Raw genomic sequence first — 19,268 nt, 5'->3', positions numbered from 1 at the left:
ATGAGGCAGCCGATGAATGATTCTCTCTCATCATTGATATTTCTCTCTCTCCCTTCCTCTTTGAAATCAATAAAAACATATTTTTAAAAGAAAGAAAAGAAAACCCACCCTCTGATTTAGCTGGAACTTGCATGGCTTTTTCCAAACCACGCCTCGAATATCGTCTGCCTCTGTAGCGGGGCAAGTGCGGGAGCTATGGGATTCCTCTCAGTCCTGAGACAGCCGGGGCACTCTCAGGGCCCCTCCAGGACCCCCTCGGCCAGCACAGTGTGGGCGTGCAGGTTGGGTGCTGCCCATGGCGGCTGGACCTGGGAGTGAGGGGTGACACTTGGCGTGTGCTCCCTGTACCAGCACCTCCAGGCCTGCGCAAGGGGGCGCTCAGCCCTAAGCCAGGGACAGCTCGGGATGGAGTCGGGAGGGGCCTGAGGGGCCCAGAGGGAGAGCTGGGGACCAGGGCTATTTCACTGACCTGCTCCCCCACCGCCCAGATGGAGCCCCGGAACCTGGCCCTGGTCTTCGGGCCGACGCTGGTGAGGACCTCGGAGGACAACATGGCCGACATGGTGACCCACATGCCTGACCGGTACAAGATCGTGGAGACGCTGATCCAGCATGTAAGCACCCCGGCCCCTGGACACACACACACACACACACACACACACCCCGCGTCTGTCTGGGTGGGTGCACACCGGGAAGGCTGAGGCGGCTTAAGGAATTGCTGCTGGGAGGGGGAATGCCATCGAGGCCAACAGGAATAGATCCGAGAATCCCCGTCGGCCAGGATTCCCCCGTCCCCAGCGGAAGCAGAGGAGGCCCCTGAGTTTCCAAGATGCTTGTGAGGGTCAGAGGGCGGAGGAGGGTCAGGGCAGGTGCTACTGGGTTGGAGAGCAGAGGGGTGAGCGCAGGGGCACCTTCAGAGAGGCGTCCTTACATAAACCTGCAGAGGGCGCAGGGCGCAGGGTGCAGGGCGGGGGCAGAGCTCTGCCCTGTGGGAGGAAATGGTGATGCCGAGGCTGGGGCGGAGCTGGATGGGGCAGGGACGGGCATGGTCTGAGGCAGGGCCCTGCACCGAGCTCTGTTTATCTTGGCTGGTCACTCCCTTCTCTTGGCTGCGTGGAGCCCCAGAGGCCTGGTTCTGAGGGTTCTGTGATTGTGAAGGATGAGAACCGAGAGTGGCCAGCAGAGGGCCCAGGAGGCCTTGGTCTTCCAGAGCCAAACCCCGGGCAGCAGTGCCCCCTCCTGGGCAGGCGAGGATTTTTCATGAACCCTCTTAGATGTCCATTTCAAATGTTGGTATGGCCTGTGGTCCTGCCAGCTAATCAGAGGGAGGGGAGGCTCAGCCTACCCCCCTCATAGGGACTTTAGGGCAGGGAAACCGATCATATTACCCTGGAGTTCTAGCCACGGCCCTGAGCTGGCTCCCCTGCCCGGGACTCCGTCACCTGTGGAATCCGTGGGCGGCAGGGCTGGAAGTGGCCTTAAGGCATCAGACCCGTCCTCACATTGCTCAGAGGGGCGGGAACTGGGGTGACGAGGAACAGTGAGTGACTTGCCCAGGGTTGCACAGCGAAGTGAAGTCAGCAGAGCTGAGCAAACCCAGGTTTTGCAAATCACCAACCAGCTCACACGTGTTTGCCAACTCGTATGGAGCTCAAAGGAAGACCTCATCCAGTTGTCACTCAGCACACATGGCGGTACCTACCATGCGTGCACTGGCATTTCTCAGCCTGACACTAGTGACCTTTAGGGGCCAGGTCACTCATTGATCACCCCACACTGGGGATGGAGCCCGCAACCTGGGCATGTGCCCTGACCGGGAATCACACCGTGACCTCCTGGAATCACAGGCCGACCTCAACCCCTGAGCCACGCCGGCCGGGCTGGGTGTTTAACTTGCAATCAGTGAGCTTAGCTCATATACTTCATTGTCACTTTTGTCCTTTTAGGACTTATTTCTGTTATGCAATCTTTTTCTGTTAACCACATTTTCACTTTATTTCCTTTTTTTGGTCTGTCCTACCTTGCTCTGACTGGGTTGATTTTCCTTTTCCTGATATTAAAATAATACGATTTATAAAATCCACATACAATTATAAAGTCCAGCCAAAACCGGTTTGGCTCAGTGGATAGAGCGTTGGCCTGCGGACTGAAAGGTCCCAGGTTCGATTCCCGTCAAGGGCATGTACCTTGGTTAAGGGCACATCCCCAGTAGGGGTTGTGTAGGAGGCAGCTGATCGATGTTTCTCATTGATGTTTCTATCCCTCTCCCTTCCTCTCTGTAAAAAAATCAATAAAATATATTTTAAATTATAAAGTCCATCCTTATGTTTAGTTATCACTGTCAATTTCTAAACCTTCCCAGTCTTCCATGCCTTCCTTCCACCACACCTAAAAGCCAAGTACTTAGTGTCCTTCCACCTGTCACTGGTTTCTACCTCTGAATTTGAATTCCAGATTGTAATGAATACACTTGATACATTTGATAACAACGGACTTTTCTATGCTACTACCCATCCTTATTTCTCAAAGCTTAGTGCTCACTCTGGATTCATTTCTTTACTTGCTCCTCTACTCAGAGAGTTTAGCAGGGTATAAAATTCTAGGTTCAAAGTTCCTGCAGCTCTGGCTCGGTTGGTTGGAGTGTCATTCCTTATACCCAAAAGGCTGCAGGTTCACTTCCCACTCAGGGCACATACGCAGGTTGCAGGTTCCATCCCCAGGTGGGGTGAGTACGGGAAGCAGCTGATCTATGTCTCTCTCTAACATCTCCCTCTCTCTCTCCCTTCATTCCTCTCTAAAGTCAATAAAAAACATTTCCTCAGATGGGGATTAAAAAAATTCTTGCATTTGTAGCCCAACAAATTATTTCAATTTACTTGTTGTGCCTGTTGCTACTGAAAGTTTTAGTTACAGCTGATACTTGCTCATTTGTAAGCAGTCTGTTTTTGTTTTTTAGAAAACTTCTAGAGTTTTACCTTTAAGATTCTCAAGTTTCACAAAATATATCTAAGAGTGGAATTTCTGGCTTCAGTTTCTATAGCGTTGGCATTTATGAGAAGCCTCTTGCCTGCCTGCCCCTCAGGGGCCCTCCTAACACCTCCCAGGGCTCCCCCAGTTGTAAGAGTGGAGCCAGGGCTGGTGTGGGGGTACTGGGCACTAGCAGGCCGGGAGGGCCTCCTCCCTGCAGTGGACCTGGTTGGCCACGCCCACTGCTGCCCCGCTTCTGGTTTACAGTGGGAAGCCACCATCGCCATGTGCACTGGGCAGCGTTTAGGGAAAGACGGGCAAAGAGAGAAGCTGTCCCCCAGCACCCATCAGTCTCCGCTGCGACCCTCTCTCTCCCGTCTGCATGTCCCTCCCATGCTGGGGTGCCATCTTGTCTTCCCCCAAGGGTTCCTCATGGTCTGTGGATCCGGGTTCCAGAACCTGTCAACCTCTGAGCCCTCTGGCAACCGGGCCCGCCTGGCGTTTGTTGAGAAGAGGGGGGCCCTTGCCTCCTGGTGCCCCTCCTGTGCCGTCCCATCCCATCCGGCGCCTGAGTGGGTGCTCCGGACTGGGCAGGCCAGGAGCCGTGTCTGCCTGTCTCCCTCCCGCCCCTTCCCATGCTGACTGCATCACTTCCTTTTGTCTCCTCTGCAGTCGGACTGGTTCTTCAGTGATGACGAAGACAAGGGCGAGAGAGTAAGTGGTACAGAGGGCAGGAGGCGGGGGGAGGGATCCGGTCTGAGGCGGGCCCTCTTCCCAGGCTGGGGGTGGGGGGAGCAGGAGTCCAGCGGGAGAAGGTCCCTGCCTGTGGCCTCCCACTCTGACGGAGGAACAGACCCTTCTTCTCAGGAGCACTCGCGCTGATGGGGACACATCGTTGCCTCCGGAGTTCTCGGTCTGGTGGGAAGGGGGGGTCACAGGCCTCCTCTGCAGAAACAGCCCAGTAGCAGAGGTAGCCCCCACCTTTCAGTCTGAGGCAGGGGGTGCAGGCCTCAGGAAGGTCCCGTCTGTGGCGGAGACACAGCTCCTGCCTTCAGCGGAGGGAGCAGCTCAGGACTCGGGGGCTCAGTCAAGCTGTTGGGGAAAGTCCAACGGAGACACGTTGGCCTCTCAAGAGTGCCTGGTGAGAGGGAGACAGCCAGTGCCTGTGAGCCGGCCCATGGAGGAGACTGCGCCCTGCCCTTCAGGGGGCCCCGTTCTGCAGGACCAGTCCCGCCGCCCGAGGGCATGGGGCTGACCCCCTTCTCTCTGCAGACCCCGGTGGACGAGAAGGAGCCCCAGTCAGTGCCCAACATCGAGTATCTCCTGCCCAACATTGGCCGGACAGTGCCTCCCGGTGACCCAGGCCCGGGTGAGTGCAGGGTCCCGGGAGGCGGGGGGGGAGGGTGGGCTCTGCATTCCCGAGGGTCCCCGATGCCCCCGTCCCGGATGCCCGGCCAGACGCCCGGCTTCCCTGCTCCTGCCCCGCGGGACCCTCCCCTGCTCCCCCCACGGGGAAGGGGCCCTCTGGAGGCCCAGCTTGCCTGTGTGCCCGCCTCCTCATCTGCTCAGCGCCACACACACACACACACACACACACACACACACACACACCCGCCAAGGGCTGGGTAGGAGTTTGTTCACCCTCCTTCACTGGTCTCTTTCCTGAGCTTTTTATTTCTCATGGGCTGTGTCCTTCTGGGCATGTTTCTCTTTTTAATTTTTCTTCCTTTTCTCCTCGCACCCCTCCATCCCTCCTTCCTTTTCTCCCTCTGCTCTCCTCCCACCCCCGGATCCTGTTCCTTCTCTCCCCCACCTCCTCCAGCGGACCTGTTGGAGATTTAAAGGGTACAGTGTGGTCGCGGCTCGGTCACTAACAGCGGCGGGTGACTATAAGAAGGCTGGGCAGGCCGAGGGGCAGGCCGAGGGGCAGGCGGGGACAGTCGGGCTGTGAGGGCCTCACCCTGACATGCCAGCCACCCACGAGGGTTAACCATCCCATCCCAGTCCCCTCCCACCCAGAAGGCCCTTCTCCAGGGAAGGGAGGCGCTTGCTGGGGCCAGATCCGCCCCCTGGCCAGGGAGGCTGGCTGCCCTCCCGATGATCCCCACCCCCAGGCCTCTCTCTGTGCCCAGCCGGCCACGTCTGGCTATCCGGGCAGGGGCAGCTTCTCTCCGGCACCAGGGACACCACCTTTCAGAAGCCTCTGTGGCCGTAGCTCCCGCCTCCATCTCCTTCAAGCACTGACCCTCTCTGCTTCTGAACCCAGAGCCCCCGGCCACTCAGCCCGAGTCCTGTTTGCAGGCCTCCAGCCTTCTCATGGCCAAGCAGCCTCAGACCAAGGACTGCCCAGTCGCTCTGGGCTCCAGCCACGGACTCCTCCCACCTGGGAGCGAGCTGTGCTTAGACGGGTCCTGGCTCCGATGGGAGGTGCATCACAGCTCCCTCAGCTGCAGGAGGCGGGCGGGAGGGCCCAGGCGACATGGGGGTAAGGGGGGTAGGGCTAGGGAGCCCTCGTCTCTTCTAGTCACCCGCCGCCACTCCCTGCCCTGTGGTGTGTCGCTGTGTGGTCAGCACATCTGCTCTTCTCACCGTGTGCGGGTGGGCTGGGGGAGACCACTAACCTGCTTGCCAGAGAGTGTGGATTAACCGCACTGCCCACTGCCCACGGCCCCTCGGACGGGGCGGCCGTGGGCCAGCCCGCGCCCTCCCCGTGCTGGAGGAGACGCTGCCAGGCCTTGTTTCTGGTTCCTTCTCCTCCCCGTCCAAGTCCATGGAGGTAACAGTGACTCTGCGCTCCTTCCTCACGCGGGTTACAGACGAGGGCCTCAGCCTGGAGGGGGAACCCGGCACGGCTCTAGCCCCCAGGCCGCTCCACCCACCCGGGTCCCACCCGCTTCCTGTCAGCGGCCCCTGTATTCGGTCATTCATTCTCATGGTCCTCTCGTGTCCTGCAAGTGGGGGTGAGGGTGACTGTCAGGCACCCTCCTCTCCGCACCGTGTGGTCTCCATGCTCCCGAGCATCTGTGACTTGCTGTGTCTCACTGTCGTGGTTTCGTGGACTGCATCTGACCCTGGGCATTTTCTCTCCAGTGCTTCCCAGTAACCGGGAGGTGGGGGAGCGGAACAGGCCCCCCAAAAGCCCCTCTTGCCCTTAACCCTGGGCAAACGAGGTGCCAGTGGCTGGCAGCCTGATGGCCCTTCCTGCCTCACCAGGAAGTGGTGACTGACATCCCTCCCTGCTCGCCCCCCTCCCATCGGAAACGGCCCCAGAGGCCTAGCGCTCCTGGGGCCTCTGAGCTCCCCGGTTTCTGAAGCCTTTGAAGAGGGAATCGCGTTCACAAGTCTCAGCTGCTCTTGCCCCGATCCAACGTTCCTTTCCTTTCTCTTTGCACCGCAGATCCCACCACCTGTGCTTCAGCCAAGTCCAAGGTAAGTGCCAAGGCGGTTCTGCAGGCTTTATCCCAGGACAGCGCAGCCCCCGGGACCCTTGGGTCAAGGGAACGGGGGGGATTGCAAGCAGACCCCGAGGGAGGCTGACGGTCAGTGGGAAGGAAGCTAGGAAGCACTGATGTCCGAGATACACTGACAGGTGGCCCTCCGTGACCGTTACCGGCGAGGCATCTGGTGCAGTGAAGGATCTGGCTGGGAGGCAGTGTTGTCCAGTGGTTAGAAGCCCTGGGTTTGAAATCTGGCTCCACTTGGTAGCTTCGGGGCCCTGGGCAAGTTACTTAACCTCTTTCCGATCCTCAGCGGTAAATGATGGCTGCTGTTTATCCCCATCAATGGTGTTAACAGTTAACACGTGTCCCATATAACGATGTGTAAGGTCTTCGGAGAGCCCAAAGCAAGCAGAAGGAAGGAAATAATAAAGATAAGAGCAGAAATCAATGAGATTGAAAACAATTGAGAAAAATCAATAAAACTAAAGCTGGTTCTTTGAACCAGACCTCACAGCCAGCTCCTCGCCCGCTCCAGCCTGCCCTGGGAGACAGAACCTGGCGGGCGAGGCTGCTGCCCGGGGCACACCCTGCCCTGCGTGAGATCAGAGCTGGACGGTGAGATCAGAGCTCGATGGCCAGGGGCGTGTTAGTCAGCTCAGGCTGCTGCACACACCACCGCAGACTCTTTCTCACGGTGCTGGAGGCCAGGTCCGAATGAAGCCCAGGCGTCAGCATGGCAGGTTCTGGCGGGAGCGTTCTTCCTGGCCGGCAGGTGGCGGCCTTCTCCGTGCCCCCAGGTGGCACAGACCAAGCGAGAGAGCTCTGTGGTGTCTCTTCTTTTGGGAGCACTAATGTCACCTGAAGGCCCCTCCCTCAGGGCTCTTCCAAAGCTAGTCAGTGGAATCAGTGAAATAGTGGCTGGTTGAACTGGGCTCATTTCTGTCGGGTCTTTAAGTGCTGGCTGGGTCCCACTGAGCCCACGGTGCCCGACACGGAGCAGGCACTCCGTGTGTGTCAGGTGAATGCACTGGAAGGAAGACTGCTCCCGTCTGCGGAGGTCCCTGTGCCTTCCCCAGAAAGCCTCTGCCTGCCACCTCTGGGGACGGGAGCTCAGTCCATCCCAGACTTCTGTGGCAGAGAAGGTCATGGCAGTCGCCTGAATCCAGCTCCTTTTCCCCTCCACCCATTGCACCTGCCAGCCTTCTGGTTTCCCACAGCTTCTCCTTCAGGTCAATCTACTGGCCTCTGCATCCACTGAAGTGACCATTCTGCCCTCGTTACTTCTGTAATTAGTTGGATGAGAGGGTAACTTGGTCGGATGGTCCTCCTGGCCTCTCAGGTTTCTGAGAAAATGGCCAAGACAGGAAGGGGCACCGGCCAGCAGGTGTCTCAGACTAATCACCGCAGTGCTGCCATGTCCCAGAGCCCCAGGGGTGCCTTCTGGAACCGTGCAGTGTGAGCAGCCGTGGCCCAGGACCACGTGCCTGTGAATCCCGAATCCCTGACAAGCCCCGGCTTCCTTAGAACTGACCGATGTGAGAGAGAGTGCACAGGATGAGCGGCCACCCCGCCATCTCTGTCTCACTCATTGCTACAGGAAGGCGGGAACGGGTGGCCTGTGAGGAGGTGTCCAGGGGCACGTCACTGCAGCCCAGCAGGGGGTCACTCCCAGCGGTCTGCTTCCTGTCTTTGGGGAGCTCCACTCGCCCATTTGCTCGTTCACTTAGCACCTGTTATTTGTTGAGCACCTACTGTGTGCCAGGCGTCATGGATGCAAGCACGAGCCATTGGCCTGGCATGCTCTCAAAGAACTCAGACTTTTATGCAGATGGTGTGGAAACAAAGCTATTCTGATGTGAAAGGAGCGGGTACAGATGTATCCTCAGAGGGCTGTGGCGGGGATGGGGGGCGGCCGGCCCACAGGCCACATACGCCCCGCACAATCATTTGGTCTGGCCCTGCCACGGCATCAGGGGTGCCTTAACCAAACGTCCGGCCAAGGACAGCAGGCTAGTTTTTAAGTTGGTAATTTTATGACGTTACAGATATCCAAACGGTCCTTGGCAGAGAAAGGTGTGTGTGTGTGTGTGTGTGTGTGTGTGTGTGTGTGTGTCCCGGGCCTTGGGAACAGAGAAGGATTCACCCGCTCACAGGAAGGGCTGGGAGTGGCTGCTCGGAGGGACCCTGCCTGAGGGGGCCCAGCAGGAGCAGTAAGCTCATCCCGCAAACAGGGCTCAGCTCCTGTGCGGCAGCAGCGCTGGCCTTTGGAGTGACCCGGGTTAAGGAGTGTTGGGTTGGGCGCTGGGGACAAGGCCGGACGCATGCCAGTGAGGTGCGGTGGGAAAGGGAAGTGACTGGAGCAGGTTGCCCTGGAGAGGCCTGTCTCACGGAGGGGGTGGAAAGGCAGGTTTCCCAGGGGGATGCCAGAGGGAGGGGAGGGGAGGCGGTGGGGGCTGTGGTCAGAGAACCGTCCCTGCCAGGATCTGGGGATTATAACCCAGGACAGTCTATGTGCAGTGGGTTCAGACTGTCCAGTATTACTCACTGTTGAGACTACTGTCACCAGAGCTGTGTCTAAAAGGGTTTATCTAGCGCTGCACGGAACGGAAGTGGGGGGCGGGGGGGCGCTAGGCCAGCACCCAGCCCACAGGAAAGAGTTGAGTCTGGATTAAGGCCGGAAGGGGTGCCGGGAAGGCTTCGGGGGAGGGGAGGGCGGATAGGGGCGCTCCAGCCCGGGGACAGCGGGCCCGGGGGCGGTGCAGGGTGCCTATGGGGTTGGCATCCTGGTGGCACGCAGAGGGCGCTGAGGCCTCCTGCCTAGGGCTGGGGGTGGGCAGCGCTGGCGCCAGCCTGGGCACCCCCTGAACACTGACCCTTCCCCCCCAGGGCTCCTGGGCCCCCAAGAAGGAGCCTTACGCCCGGGAGATGCTGGCGATCTCCTTCATCTCGGCCGTCAACCGCAAGCGGAAGAAGCGGCGGGAGGCGCGGGGGCTGGGCAGCAGCACGGACGACGACTCGGAGCAGGAGGCGCTCAAGCCGGGGGCGCCGCCGCCCGCGCCCCGCGCCCCGGACCCGCCGGAGGGGCCGCCGCCGGGCGCCGCCGCCCGGGAGTGCCCCGCGGCCGCGCGGGAGGAGCGGCCGGCCGCGGACACGCGCTCCATCGTGTCGGGCTACTCCACGCTGTCCACCATGGACCGCAGCGTGTGCTCGGGCGCGGGCGGGCGGCGGCCGGGCGCCGGGGACGAGGCGGACGACGAGCGCAGCGAGCTGAGCCACGTGGAGACGGACACGGAGGGCGGCGCGGGCCCCGGGGGCCGCCTGGCGCGCCGGCCCTCCTTCACCTCGCACCACCTCATGCCCTGCGACACCCTGGCGCGCCGCCGCCTGGCCCGGGGCCGCGCCGACGGCGGCGGCGGGGAGGGCGCGGGCGCCGGGCGGGGCGCGCCCCGCGCCGCCGAGCCGCCGGGCTCGGCCTCGTCCAGCAGCCAGGAGTCGCTGCGCCCCCCGGCGGCCGCCGCGGGCACGGCCCTGGGCGCGCGGCCCTCGCGCCTGGAGGCCCTGCGCCTGCGCCTGCGCGGCACCGCCGACGACATGGCCGTGCGGCTGCGGCGGCCGCTGTCGCCCGAGACGCGCCGGCGCCGGAGCAGCTGGCGGCGCCACACGGTGGTGGTGCAGAGCCCGCTCACCGACCTCAACTTCAACGAGTGGAAGGAGCTGGGCGGAGGGCGCCCCCCCGAGGCCGCGGGCCCGCGGGCGCACAGCGACAACAAGGACTCGGGCCTCAGCAGCCTGGAGTCCACCAAGGCGCGCGCGCCCGCCTCGTCCGCCGCCTCGCTGCCGCCCGGTGAGCCGGGGGCCCTGCAGGGCCAGGCCCCGCGCCGCCCGGCCGCCGCCCGCCTCCACCAGTGTCTGTGACCACCCCCCATTCCCACGACTCAGCGCCCGGGAGACAAGCGTGTCCTCCGGCGCGCACCCCTCTCTGCTCCCCTGGGCGCGGAGGCCGCGTCTCCGCCTCCGGTCTGCGCCGGGAATTGGGAGGGAGGGGCGGAGAGTGGGTGGGAAGGAGGAGGAAGAGGCTGCTGGGGTCTGTGGCCCGGTAAATGGCAGAGTGCGCCCCTATGGGCCTCTCTGTGTCTGCACTTACAGACCCCGGTTGGCCATGGGGTGTGGATAGGGAACCCCAAGGCTCAGACCACAGGAAAGACACTGGGTGATGCTGGTTCTCCCCTTCCTCCCTCTGCCCCACCCCCGCCCGTTAGCTCCTCCCTCCTAGCTAAGGGGGTGGGGGTGGGGGTTGTGTATGTGTCTGGGGAGAGGGGCTATAAGGTGTTGGTGTCCATGGGAGGGGTGTTGTGTGTGCAAGTGTGTGTAGTCACTGTCCACAGGTGTTTCCAGTAGCGACTCCTGCCAGCCCCGCTTCCTCCGTCTCCCCAGCCCTACCAGGGCTCCTGCCCTCAGCACACACAGGGGTCCGTCCCCCGATGCTTTTCAGAGCCAGAGAAGGGGGTTGGGGCCACTCCACAGAGGCAGGACTCACTCGCACCAGGTTTACTCCCCCACCTACCTTTTGGCAAACTAAATCACACAGATACACACACACACACACACACACACACACACACCCAACAGCGCTTTGACCATGGGGAGCTGCCTATTCCCTTAATAGGGGCCAGGGTCCCTCCCCTACAGACCTCCCTTCCCTCTCTGTTCTTCCAGCTGTGCCTGCTTCTTCCACAACTCAGGCACACAAACCCCACCTTCTGCCCTTTGGGAGTTAGTAAAACATCCCCAGTCTCCTCTCTCTCTGTCTCTCTGTCTCTCTCTCTCTCACACACACACACACACACACTAATTTATGGGGTCTGAGCTGGGCTGGTCCTTCAGGATGGGCGAGACCCAGCCCCCTGTCCACCTCCCTCCCCCAGGCCTCCCACACACGCCCTCACTCATTCCAGGGAAGCCACGTGGGGCTGTGACCCCTCCTGCCACACCTCGGTCTTCTTGGTTTATGCAAAGATTTGCTGTAGATTTCTCTCTCCTCCTCCCCCCTCCTCCCGCCTTTTATTGTAAATATTGTCTCTAAATGTGTAACATATTATAAAGAATTTATAAGGATTTTTAAAGATGTTCTGCTCATTTAAAGAAGTGTTGTAACCGTGTTGGATAAGCCTCCGGCCCCACGTACGCATGTCTCCTCTGTGTCTCGGACACACCTGTCTAGGCAACAACTAAGAGTTCCTGCTTCCGAAAAGTTCTGTCTTAAAAGTATAGTCTATATCTTGGAAATAAATGGCCTTCCTTGAGGCACAAGTCAGATGTCTCACTTGTTCTGGAGGGAGGCGGGGCCAGCGGAGGTGGGGAGAGTGAGGGTTAGGGGGTGGGCCAGGTGGTGGCAGAGCTCTTCCTCCTGGGAATTTTGTAGGCGTCTTGTCCTGGGAGACGAGCATGAGTGGTGGCAGGAGCACAGGATCCAAGCCGGGAGGCAGGCGACCCTCAGTGCACGGAGGTTCCCATGCCTCTGTGGGAATGCAGAGGGCGGGTGCTCAGACTCCTTCCTGCTCAGACCTGCCCGGACCTTCAGAATGGTCCAGAGGTGCTGCTATAACCCCACAAACAGTGGGTTCGGTGCTGCCTGTCACTACTTGAGCCAATTCAGCAGAGACAGAGTTGAATTATGAGCGTTTATTCCTGGGAGAGCAGCAGGGTATCCACAAAAATTTATCTGGATCAGAGGTCAGGAGTGAAACTTGAAGTTCAAAGGTCAAGGATCAGAGTATTGACAAAGTTCAGGAGCCAGAGATCAAGAGTTAAGGGTCAGGAGTCAAAGGTCAAAGTGCATGAGGTCAAAGACTATGGGTTAAGGGTTAGGGTCATTAGTATTAGTCAGTGGTCAAGGGCATGGGTCAGGGTTGAGGATCACAGTCATAGGTTGAAGCACCAGGTGTCCAAGTTCAGAGGTCAAATGGGGTCAGAGGTCAACGGTCAACATTGGTTTGAAGGTCAAGAGTCAGAGGTCTAGGGTTATAGAAAGGGTTAGGGTTCCTGTTCTCAAGGGTCAAGGATCAAGGGTTATGGTCAAAGGTCATGTGTCAAAGTTTGGTAACCAAGGTTGAAAGTCTGGGGTCAAGTGTCAAAGGTCATCAAATCTCAGGGGGTCTGAGGTCTAGGGTTATGGTGAGGGTTAGGATTATTAGGGGGTCTAATTCAAGGGTCATAATGGTTAGGGTCAGGGGTCAGAGGTTAAACATCAGGGGGTCTGAGGTTGAGGTCAAAGGTCAGCTGTTGAGGGTCATGGGTCAAAAGTCAACATTCAGGAGTCAAGGATCTGAGGTTTAGGGTTATTGTGAGGGTTAGGGTTTTGGGGTCAAGGGTCAAAGGTCAAAGTGTCAAGTACCTAAGATCAGGGTGGTCAAGGGTCAAAGATCAATGGTTAAGGGTCAAAAGTTAGAGGTCAAAGTGCACAGTGTCATAGACTAGGGCTATTGCTAGGGGTTCAGGGTTAAGGTTGTTAAGGTTGTTAGGGTAATCAAGGGTCAAGTGTCAAGGTTTATCATCAAAGGTCAAGGTTCAGGGGGGTCAATGTACAGAGGTCAAGGTTTATCATTCAGATATCAAGGGTCAGGGGGCAAAGGTCAGCAGTTAGGGGATCAAGTGTCAGGGTTTTAAGGTCTAGGGCAAGCATGTCAAACTTGTGGCCAGCGGGCAAGGAGGCATGGTCTAGGGCTGGTCTATTGGGGGTAGGAATCCCAATAAAACCCCAGACCTCAGTGAAGCAGGAAAATACCCAACAGGGCAGTTTTGAGGACCTTTAGAACGTGCTGGAACAGTGGTGCAGCCTTCAGAATTCCAAACCTAAAAGCCCCATCGGGACATCCGGCCCACGCAAAGGTGGGGCAGGCTGGACTCTGCTGTAATAACCGGAAGGGTTCAGGCAGCTTGCTGGCTATAGGGTCAGGGCCCAGAGCCCCCACCCAATTAGAACCAAGGATAAATCTCCTCTCGGGGTCCTTCAGAGGAGAATGGGGGAAGTGGAGCCAGTAGGCCTTTGAGGAGGAGAAGGCCGGAACGCACCAGAATGGGGGCTGGAACACCACCAGCAGACAGTGTGTTTCAAATCGTGGGTTTTGACCCATTGAAAGGTCATGAAATCAATTTATTGTGACTGAAATGTTTAGAATTTAACAGAAAACACCAGAGTGCACTGTCTGTGTAAGTGCTGTGTCACTAACTGTATGGGTGTTTGTGTGTGTACTGGGTGTGGGGTCAGGTAGAGCTGCATTCTGATCCTCACTGCGCCTTCCTGGCTGTGTGACTGAGCCAGCCCTCTGGCATCTCTGGCTCTGTCGCCCGCAGGGGTCAGCAGTGCCAATAGCGACCTCTCTGATGGCGGTGGAGATGTTCCTCTCCAGCCTCCGAGGTTGGTCTCAGGGCCTTGGGGGCAGCAGCAGCCCCCGGGGTGTTTCTGCCCCGCCTCCCCTGAGCCTTGCCTGTGGGGCAGTTGGCTACCAGGACCCCCCTCCTCTGCCCCACCCAGCCCCGCACCTCCAGGGCGAAGCTGAGAAATAATGAGACGGCAGCCTAGAGGAAGGAGATCCAGGAGAGGAAAAAGAAACAAGTTTTATTTAAGCCCCAAACACTCGGCTAGAAAAACCGAAAGAGGAGAGCAGGGAAGTGGGGAGAAGAGAAAGGACGTTAAAAAAGAGAGACAGAGAAAACACAGCAACCCTTTTCCATTTAGAAATTGTCAAGTTACACTGACAGAGGTCACAGAATATCCACAGAAGCCATCACTGCTACACCAACACGGGCCCTACGGGGTGGACCGGGCAGGGTGAGGGGCCAGGGCTCGCCCCGGGGGGCCCACCTGGGACCCCTCTCCGAGCCCGAAGCTCCTGGGGGATCAGCATATCGTGGAGGGGCGGGAGAGGACGCGCCCGCGTGATATCACAGCACATGGGCGGGGCCGGGAGGCCAGGTACAAAGGCCCCCCAGACAGGTTAGTTCTCTCTTGGTCAAGCACACACGGATGGACAGAGCAGCGAGGCGCATGCAGCGGGGGGTGGGGTGGGGGCGGGAGCATTGACGTGCTGTGGGCTTTGAGAGGCTGAGGGGCTGGGGCTGGGGAGGGCGGCCAGAGCAAGTGGTGCAGGGATGATGGAAGAGTTCATCACACAGGCACGTCCACACACCTGGGTCTACACGCATTCGCACGCTCCCACACGGGTCACATACATCTCCATGGACACCCCTCTGTCCACACCTATGTGGCCCACATACATACAGTCTCTTACAGCTACTCACATCACACGTGCTCTCGTCTGCAAAGCTCTTCCACATCCATGTGCAGGAGGGCATGTGCCGAAGCCCAAGCAGGTTGCACGCACCCACATGCACACACCTCCCCGCAGACGGGGGGGCAGTAACTCACACCCGTGCACACACGCTTCCCACCACGCACAGGGGTAAGCGGATCTGTGCAATGCACACGGACATGCAGGCTGTGCACCATGCCACGCAAATGCCTCTCAGCCCGTGATGTGCGGGAGCCGGAGTGAAAGGAAGATGGGAATCCCGCTGGGCCCCGCGTGAGCAGGTGGGGCGGGCCCAGGGTCCCCTCCCTCTGCCCTCTGGGGGATGGGCACGTCCCCCTGGCCCCCACGCCCCACAAAAGGGACATTCGACTCAGGACAGTGACGGTGGGGCACACATTCAGGTCCCAGGGCTGAGGGTGGGAGGTGAGGGCCAGTGAGAAGTCGCGAGCGGAAGAGTCGTGGAGCGGGAGGGAGGAGGGGGCACCACTCCCCCCTCCCCTCCCAGGTCAGGGGTCTCTGTACAGCCAAGTCAGACCACACCGTGTCCCTGGGCCACAGAAGCCACGCCGCGTGCCCACCCGCCAGCCCCCCTCCCCGCCAAAACAGCGGCCAGGGAGAGAATGCCATGGTTTTCTTTTCTTTTTTTTGTTCTTTTTTAAATATTTATATATATTTATATTACGTATATTATATATATATAATATGTAAATATATTTTTAAAACAATATAAAATGTTAAGACACTTCACTTAAATGTAAAGAGTTGCCTGCAATTAAAAGTAATTGCATCATTTATGAGGTCCTTTTTTTTTTTTTTTTTTTTCCCCCCTATTTTCCAGGTTTTGTGTTTTTTCAGGAGGGATTTTTCCCCCCCTCTTCTTTTGTTCTTTTTCAAAAAGGCTTACTTGCCTTTGTACAAAAATGATCCAAAGCTAGAAAACAAGAATGAATTAAAAAAAAAAACACAAAAGAGAAATGAAGAAACACAACCCAGTGTTCCCTCCCTCCCACCCCTCAGCAGCTCCCCCGGGGAGGACCTTCCCACCCGCCCCGGGCCCAGAGGCCCTGCCTTCAGTGGCTCCTACCGTCTGTGCTTCACTCGGGGAGACTCAGCCCAGCCCTCCCGCCCCTGCGCGTATCCCACTTTGTGCTCCAGACAGAACCCCTGCTCCCTGGGGATGCACTCCGTCCTCCTCCTCCTCCCCTGTCCATCCATCTCCCAGCTGGACCCAGGGCTGAGAACCAAAACTAGTTTCCCTCCAGGCAGGGGTCCGCAGGTGGGGGCCCTCAGACCCCAGAGAGGATGGCTGAAGGTCAAATCACCCTGCCCCTGGGGTCCGAGCCATCCTCACTGCTCCCACCAGCCTCCTCTGTATCCCGTTTCCCTCACAGCCAGACCCTCCCACCCTCCAGGCCTCCACATCTAATCACCGAGGCCCTTCATCCCTGCCCGCCCCGCCCCCTGAAATAAGTTAATGCCATTTAAAGTGCTAACTTAGGAAACTAAAAGTACCAAACACCCCTCCGCTGGGCTGCCGGCTCCCGAGGCAGTGTCCCCAGAGGCAGGCCGTCCGCTCACCCCACCAATGTCCACAGCCAACAGTCCACAGGGCACCTTCCTCCCCTCGGTGCAGGCCAGGCGGCCCCTCTTTGCGGGAAGGGGGTCCCAGAAAGCCAAGTCCTCTCCACGGACACAGATTCCACGGCCCCACATACCCCACACCCACCGGGAGGCCCCTCCAACGCCGAGGCCCCTCCGAGCACCAGCATCTTGACTCCGGGCCCACCAGGGAGCAGAGAAACAGCCGCGTTCAGAGTTCAGTCACGGAAAGCTGGGACAGTGGGGTGCCTCCAGGGCCAGAGTCTGCCGGGTCCCCTTCCCCGGCCTGGAGGGGCTGGTCCGACGTCCAGCTTCCGGAGGAGGGAGAGCGGCTGCTCGCGGCTCCACGTCCAGTGGCTCAGAGTTTGTGTGGAGAGCTCTTAGGAAGTTGGGGGGATGGGGGAGGGCGGGGAAGACGGGGAAGGTACAGGAACTTCAGGATGGACTTGGACAGAAGAGCGGACAAAGAGAAAAGGGAGGGAAGATGATAGGAAGTGGGCCATCTTAGAACAGGAAGTCAAAGGGGAAGGTGGTGTGTTTTGGATCTTCGTTTTACTGTTTTGCTTTTTATTTTAAAAAAAAGAGGAAAAAAAAGAAGAAGAATTAAAAGTGAATCGTTTTTTAAAAAACCAAAAACACCAGCAGGGGGTGGGGAGAGAGAAGTGAGGAGGGCCACACAGGGCAGCCCTCCCCGGGGTCTGAGGATGGAGGGGGGAGGGTGTGGAGATGGAGGGGAGATCGATGGCAGGGGTCGGGGAGGGGGCGAGCCGGGAGGGGGCCTCTAGAAGGAGATGGAAGAATTCCTTGCCCCAAACGAAGTCAATACGGGGATAGAGGTTCTGGAAGCCGAGGGCTTTTCTGAGACGGGGCTTGAGGTCTCATTCGACCCGCTCATCTCTTTAGATGGTTTAGTGGCCTGGAACACAAACAGGGGTCAGGGGTCAGAGAGAGGAAGGGAGAGCCTGCATGCTGGCCCCCAGCCGAAGCTTTAAAGTAGGAAAAACCTCCACATAGCCGAGAGAAAAGCAACTGCAGAAGGAAGAAACCATCTGAAGAGAGTGGTCCCTTTGAGATGGGGTGGGGTGGGGGGCACAGCAGGGCAGAAGGGGGCACAGAGCTGGACCGAAGGGCCTGGGCACGGGGGTGGGGATACAGGTCCGAGGTTACTGAGAGGAAAGCGAGAAGGTGGGACAGAGAGACCAGAGAAGCACGGGAGATGGCACCAGGGCCAGCAGACGGGGAGACGAGGTGGGGAAGAGGACAGGGGAGGGAGGGAGGAGAAATGAAGTGTTAGCGGCCGCAGGTGCATGCCCTCGGAGCGGTCAGGGAGCGAGCAGGGAGGGAGCAGCTGGGCTCGCAGTCCCGGCCCCGCCAGGGGCCCTTCCTGCTCAGCAGGAGGCTGATTCTAAGCTAAGGTGACCAGGAGTCCCGCTTTTGGCGGGACAGTCCCTATTTTTAACAATTTGTTCCGCGTCCCGCGGCGTTTTAAAAAAGTCCCGGATGGTCACCTTATTCTAAGCAGAAGGGGTGGCACCTGAGGAGTGAGCTGGTCCTCCCCATCCACCTGACCCCCGACCCGGAAGGAAAAGGCACTGGCTGCAGTGAGCCTCACTCCCAGCTGCTTCCTGCACAGCTGCTTCCCCGGCTTGGAGCTGGGCCTGAGGAAGGGCGCTCACTTCTGGGAACATGTCTGATGGTTAGAAACAGCCCCATCCCTTCCCGCCTCCAGCAACTCCCTGCAGCTGTGCGGGTCCTGGAGGTTTGTCTGCATCGCCACCTCCAGGGGAGGATTGGGGCGAATGCAGAGCCCCGGGCCGGCTCAGAATCCCCCTCTGGTGTGGGCTCCGGGGCCTGCACAGTAGGCAGGCGCCCCAGCTGAACCCGCTGCACACGGCAGAGAGGGCCACACGCTGGCCGGGCCTCCTCCGGTCCCTCCTGGCCTGGCTTAGCTTCTAGCGTGACAGCCTGTTTATTGATAAAGAAGACAGAAAGGAAGAGGCTGGAAACAGAGCCGTGGCCCGTGGCCAGAGACCTCCTGCCGGCTAGGTCTGCGAGGGGTCAGTCTGTTTCCCACGACCTGTATGACAGCCAGCAGGCGGGTCAGCACTCTCAGAGGCCTTGCCCCCAGCAGCCTGGAAGGGAAATGAGATGGCAGGCAGCCTGACTGCGGACAGAGCTCACCCTTGCTGCTGGTGATCCTTTCTGCCCCCCCCCCCCACACCCTCCAGCGGCTTATTCACCGGGGTTTGCTCACCACCCTGCAGGCTACAGTCCCCCCACTCAAGGCACGTTCCCCCTGTGGGTCTCCCGCCCCCTCCTCTACTGTGGCCGCCCGTTGCTTACTCAAAGGGCTCCGGCCACAGGATCCGCCCGTTCCCTCAGGCCTTTGCCCAGAGCCAGGTGCCGGGCATCGCCCCTGGCTGGCCACCGGGAGCTCTCCTGCTCCGTCACTTACCCAGGGCTCCCGTCGGGCCCTCCCCTCCCCCTTTCCTATTTAAAGTTCTTTCTCCCCTGTCCCCTGCGTCTCTCCCCATCTCCCCAAGTCCCGGGCCAGCTGTTTGATTCCCTCCTGGCTGTCCTCTTTGTTCTCAACGCATCTCTAGTTAAAAGCTTTTCTCTGTTCCTTCCCTTTAGCACTTGTCAAAAGCCTCCACCTGTGTCTATTCTGAGCTTTGGTCTTTAAAACCTGCCTTCCCGCTCGGGCCTCTACTTGGCTCCTGCTTTCACACACACACACACACAAACACACGCACACACACGCACACACACGCACACACACGCCCTCTCTCACAGTGCAGGGTGCGCGACCTCCAAACATCGGTGCTTGGCAGTCACATGGGTGGGATGCCCCCACCCCAGCCCCACCCCCTGCCAACCTCTTCCTCACGGACCCCCCGACAGCTGCTCAGGGAGCCTGGGTTCGGTGGAGCTCTCTCGGCCACAGTCCCTC

At 59.1% G+C, this 19,268-nt stretch overlaps 2 protein-coding genes across 12 annotated transcripts in view; one reads left to right on the top strand and one right to left on the bottom strand.

Annotated features, from left to right (window-relative positions):
• The window catches only part of ARHGAP23 (Rho GTPase activating protein 23), a 63,336-nt gene extending 51,626 nt beyond the window's left edge, over window positions 1-11,710 (top strand). For all 7 annotated transcript variants that reach the window (XM_084862177.1, XM_084862179.1, XM_084862176.1 and 4 more), the window contains 5 exons: window positions 489-614; window positions 3,640-3,681; window positions 4,240-4,336; window positions 6,365-6,396; window positions 9,294-11,710. In XM_084862177.1, the coding sequence (XP_084718303.1) occupies window positions 489-614; window positions 3,640-3,681; window positions 4,240-4,336; window positions 6,365-6,396; window positions 9,294-10,322 (1,326 nt within the window). In that variant the 3' untranslated portion in view covers window positions 10,323-11,710. The remainder of the gene's footprint in view (window positions 1-488; window positions 615-3,639; window positions 3,682-4,239; window positions 4,337-6,364; window positions 6,397-9,293) is intronic.
• Window positions 11,711-13,999: 2,289 nt separating this feature from the next.
• Window positions 14,000-19,268, bottom strand: part of SRCIN1 (SRC kinase signaling inhibitor 1) — a 65,999-nt gene continuing 60,730 nt past the window's right edge. For all 5 annotated transcript variants that reach the window (XM_084862388.1, XM_084862389.1, XM_084862392.1 and 2 more), the window contains one exon: window positions 14,000-17,234. In XM_084862388.1, coding sequence (XP_084718514.1) covers window positions 17,100-17,234 — 135 coding nt within the window. In that variant the 3' untranslated portion in view covers window positions 14,000-17,099. The remainder of the gene's footprint in view (window positions 17,235-19,268) is intronic.

Source organism: Pipistrellus hanaki (assembly GCF_964339955.1).
Source record: "Pipistrellus hanaki genome assembly, chromosome: 16".
Taxonomy (NCBI): Eukaryota; Metazoa; Chordata; class Mammalia; order Chiroptera; family Vespertilionidae; genus Pipistrellus; species Pipistrellus hanaki.
Note: the sequence above shows the minus strand (reverse complement) of the source record. Positions and strands in the feature narration are given on the sequence as shown.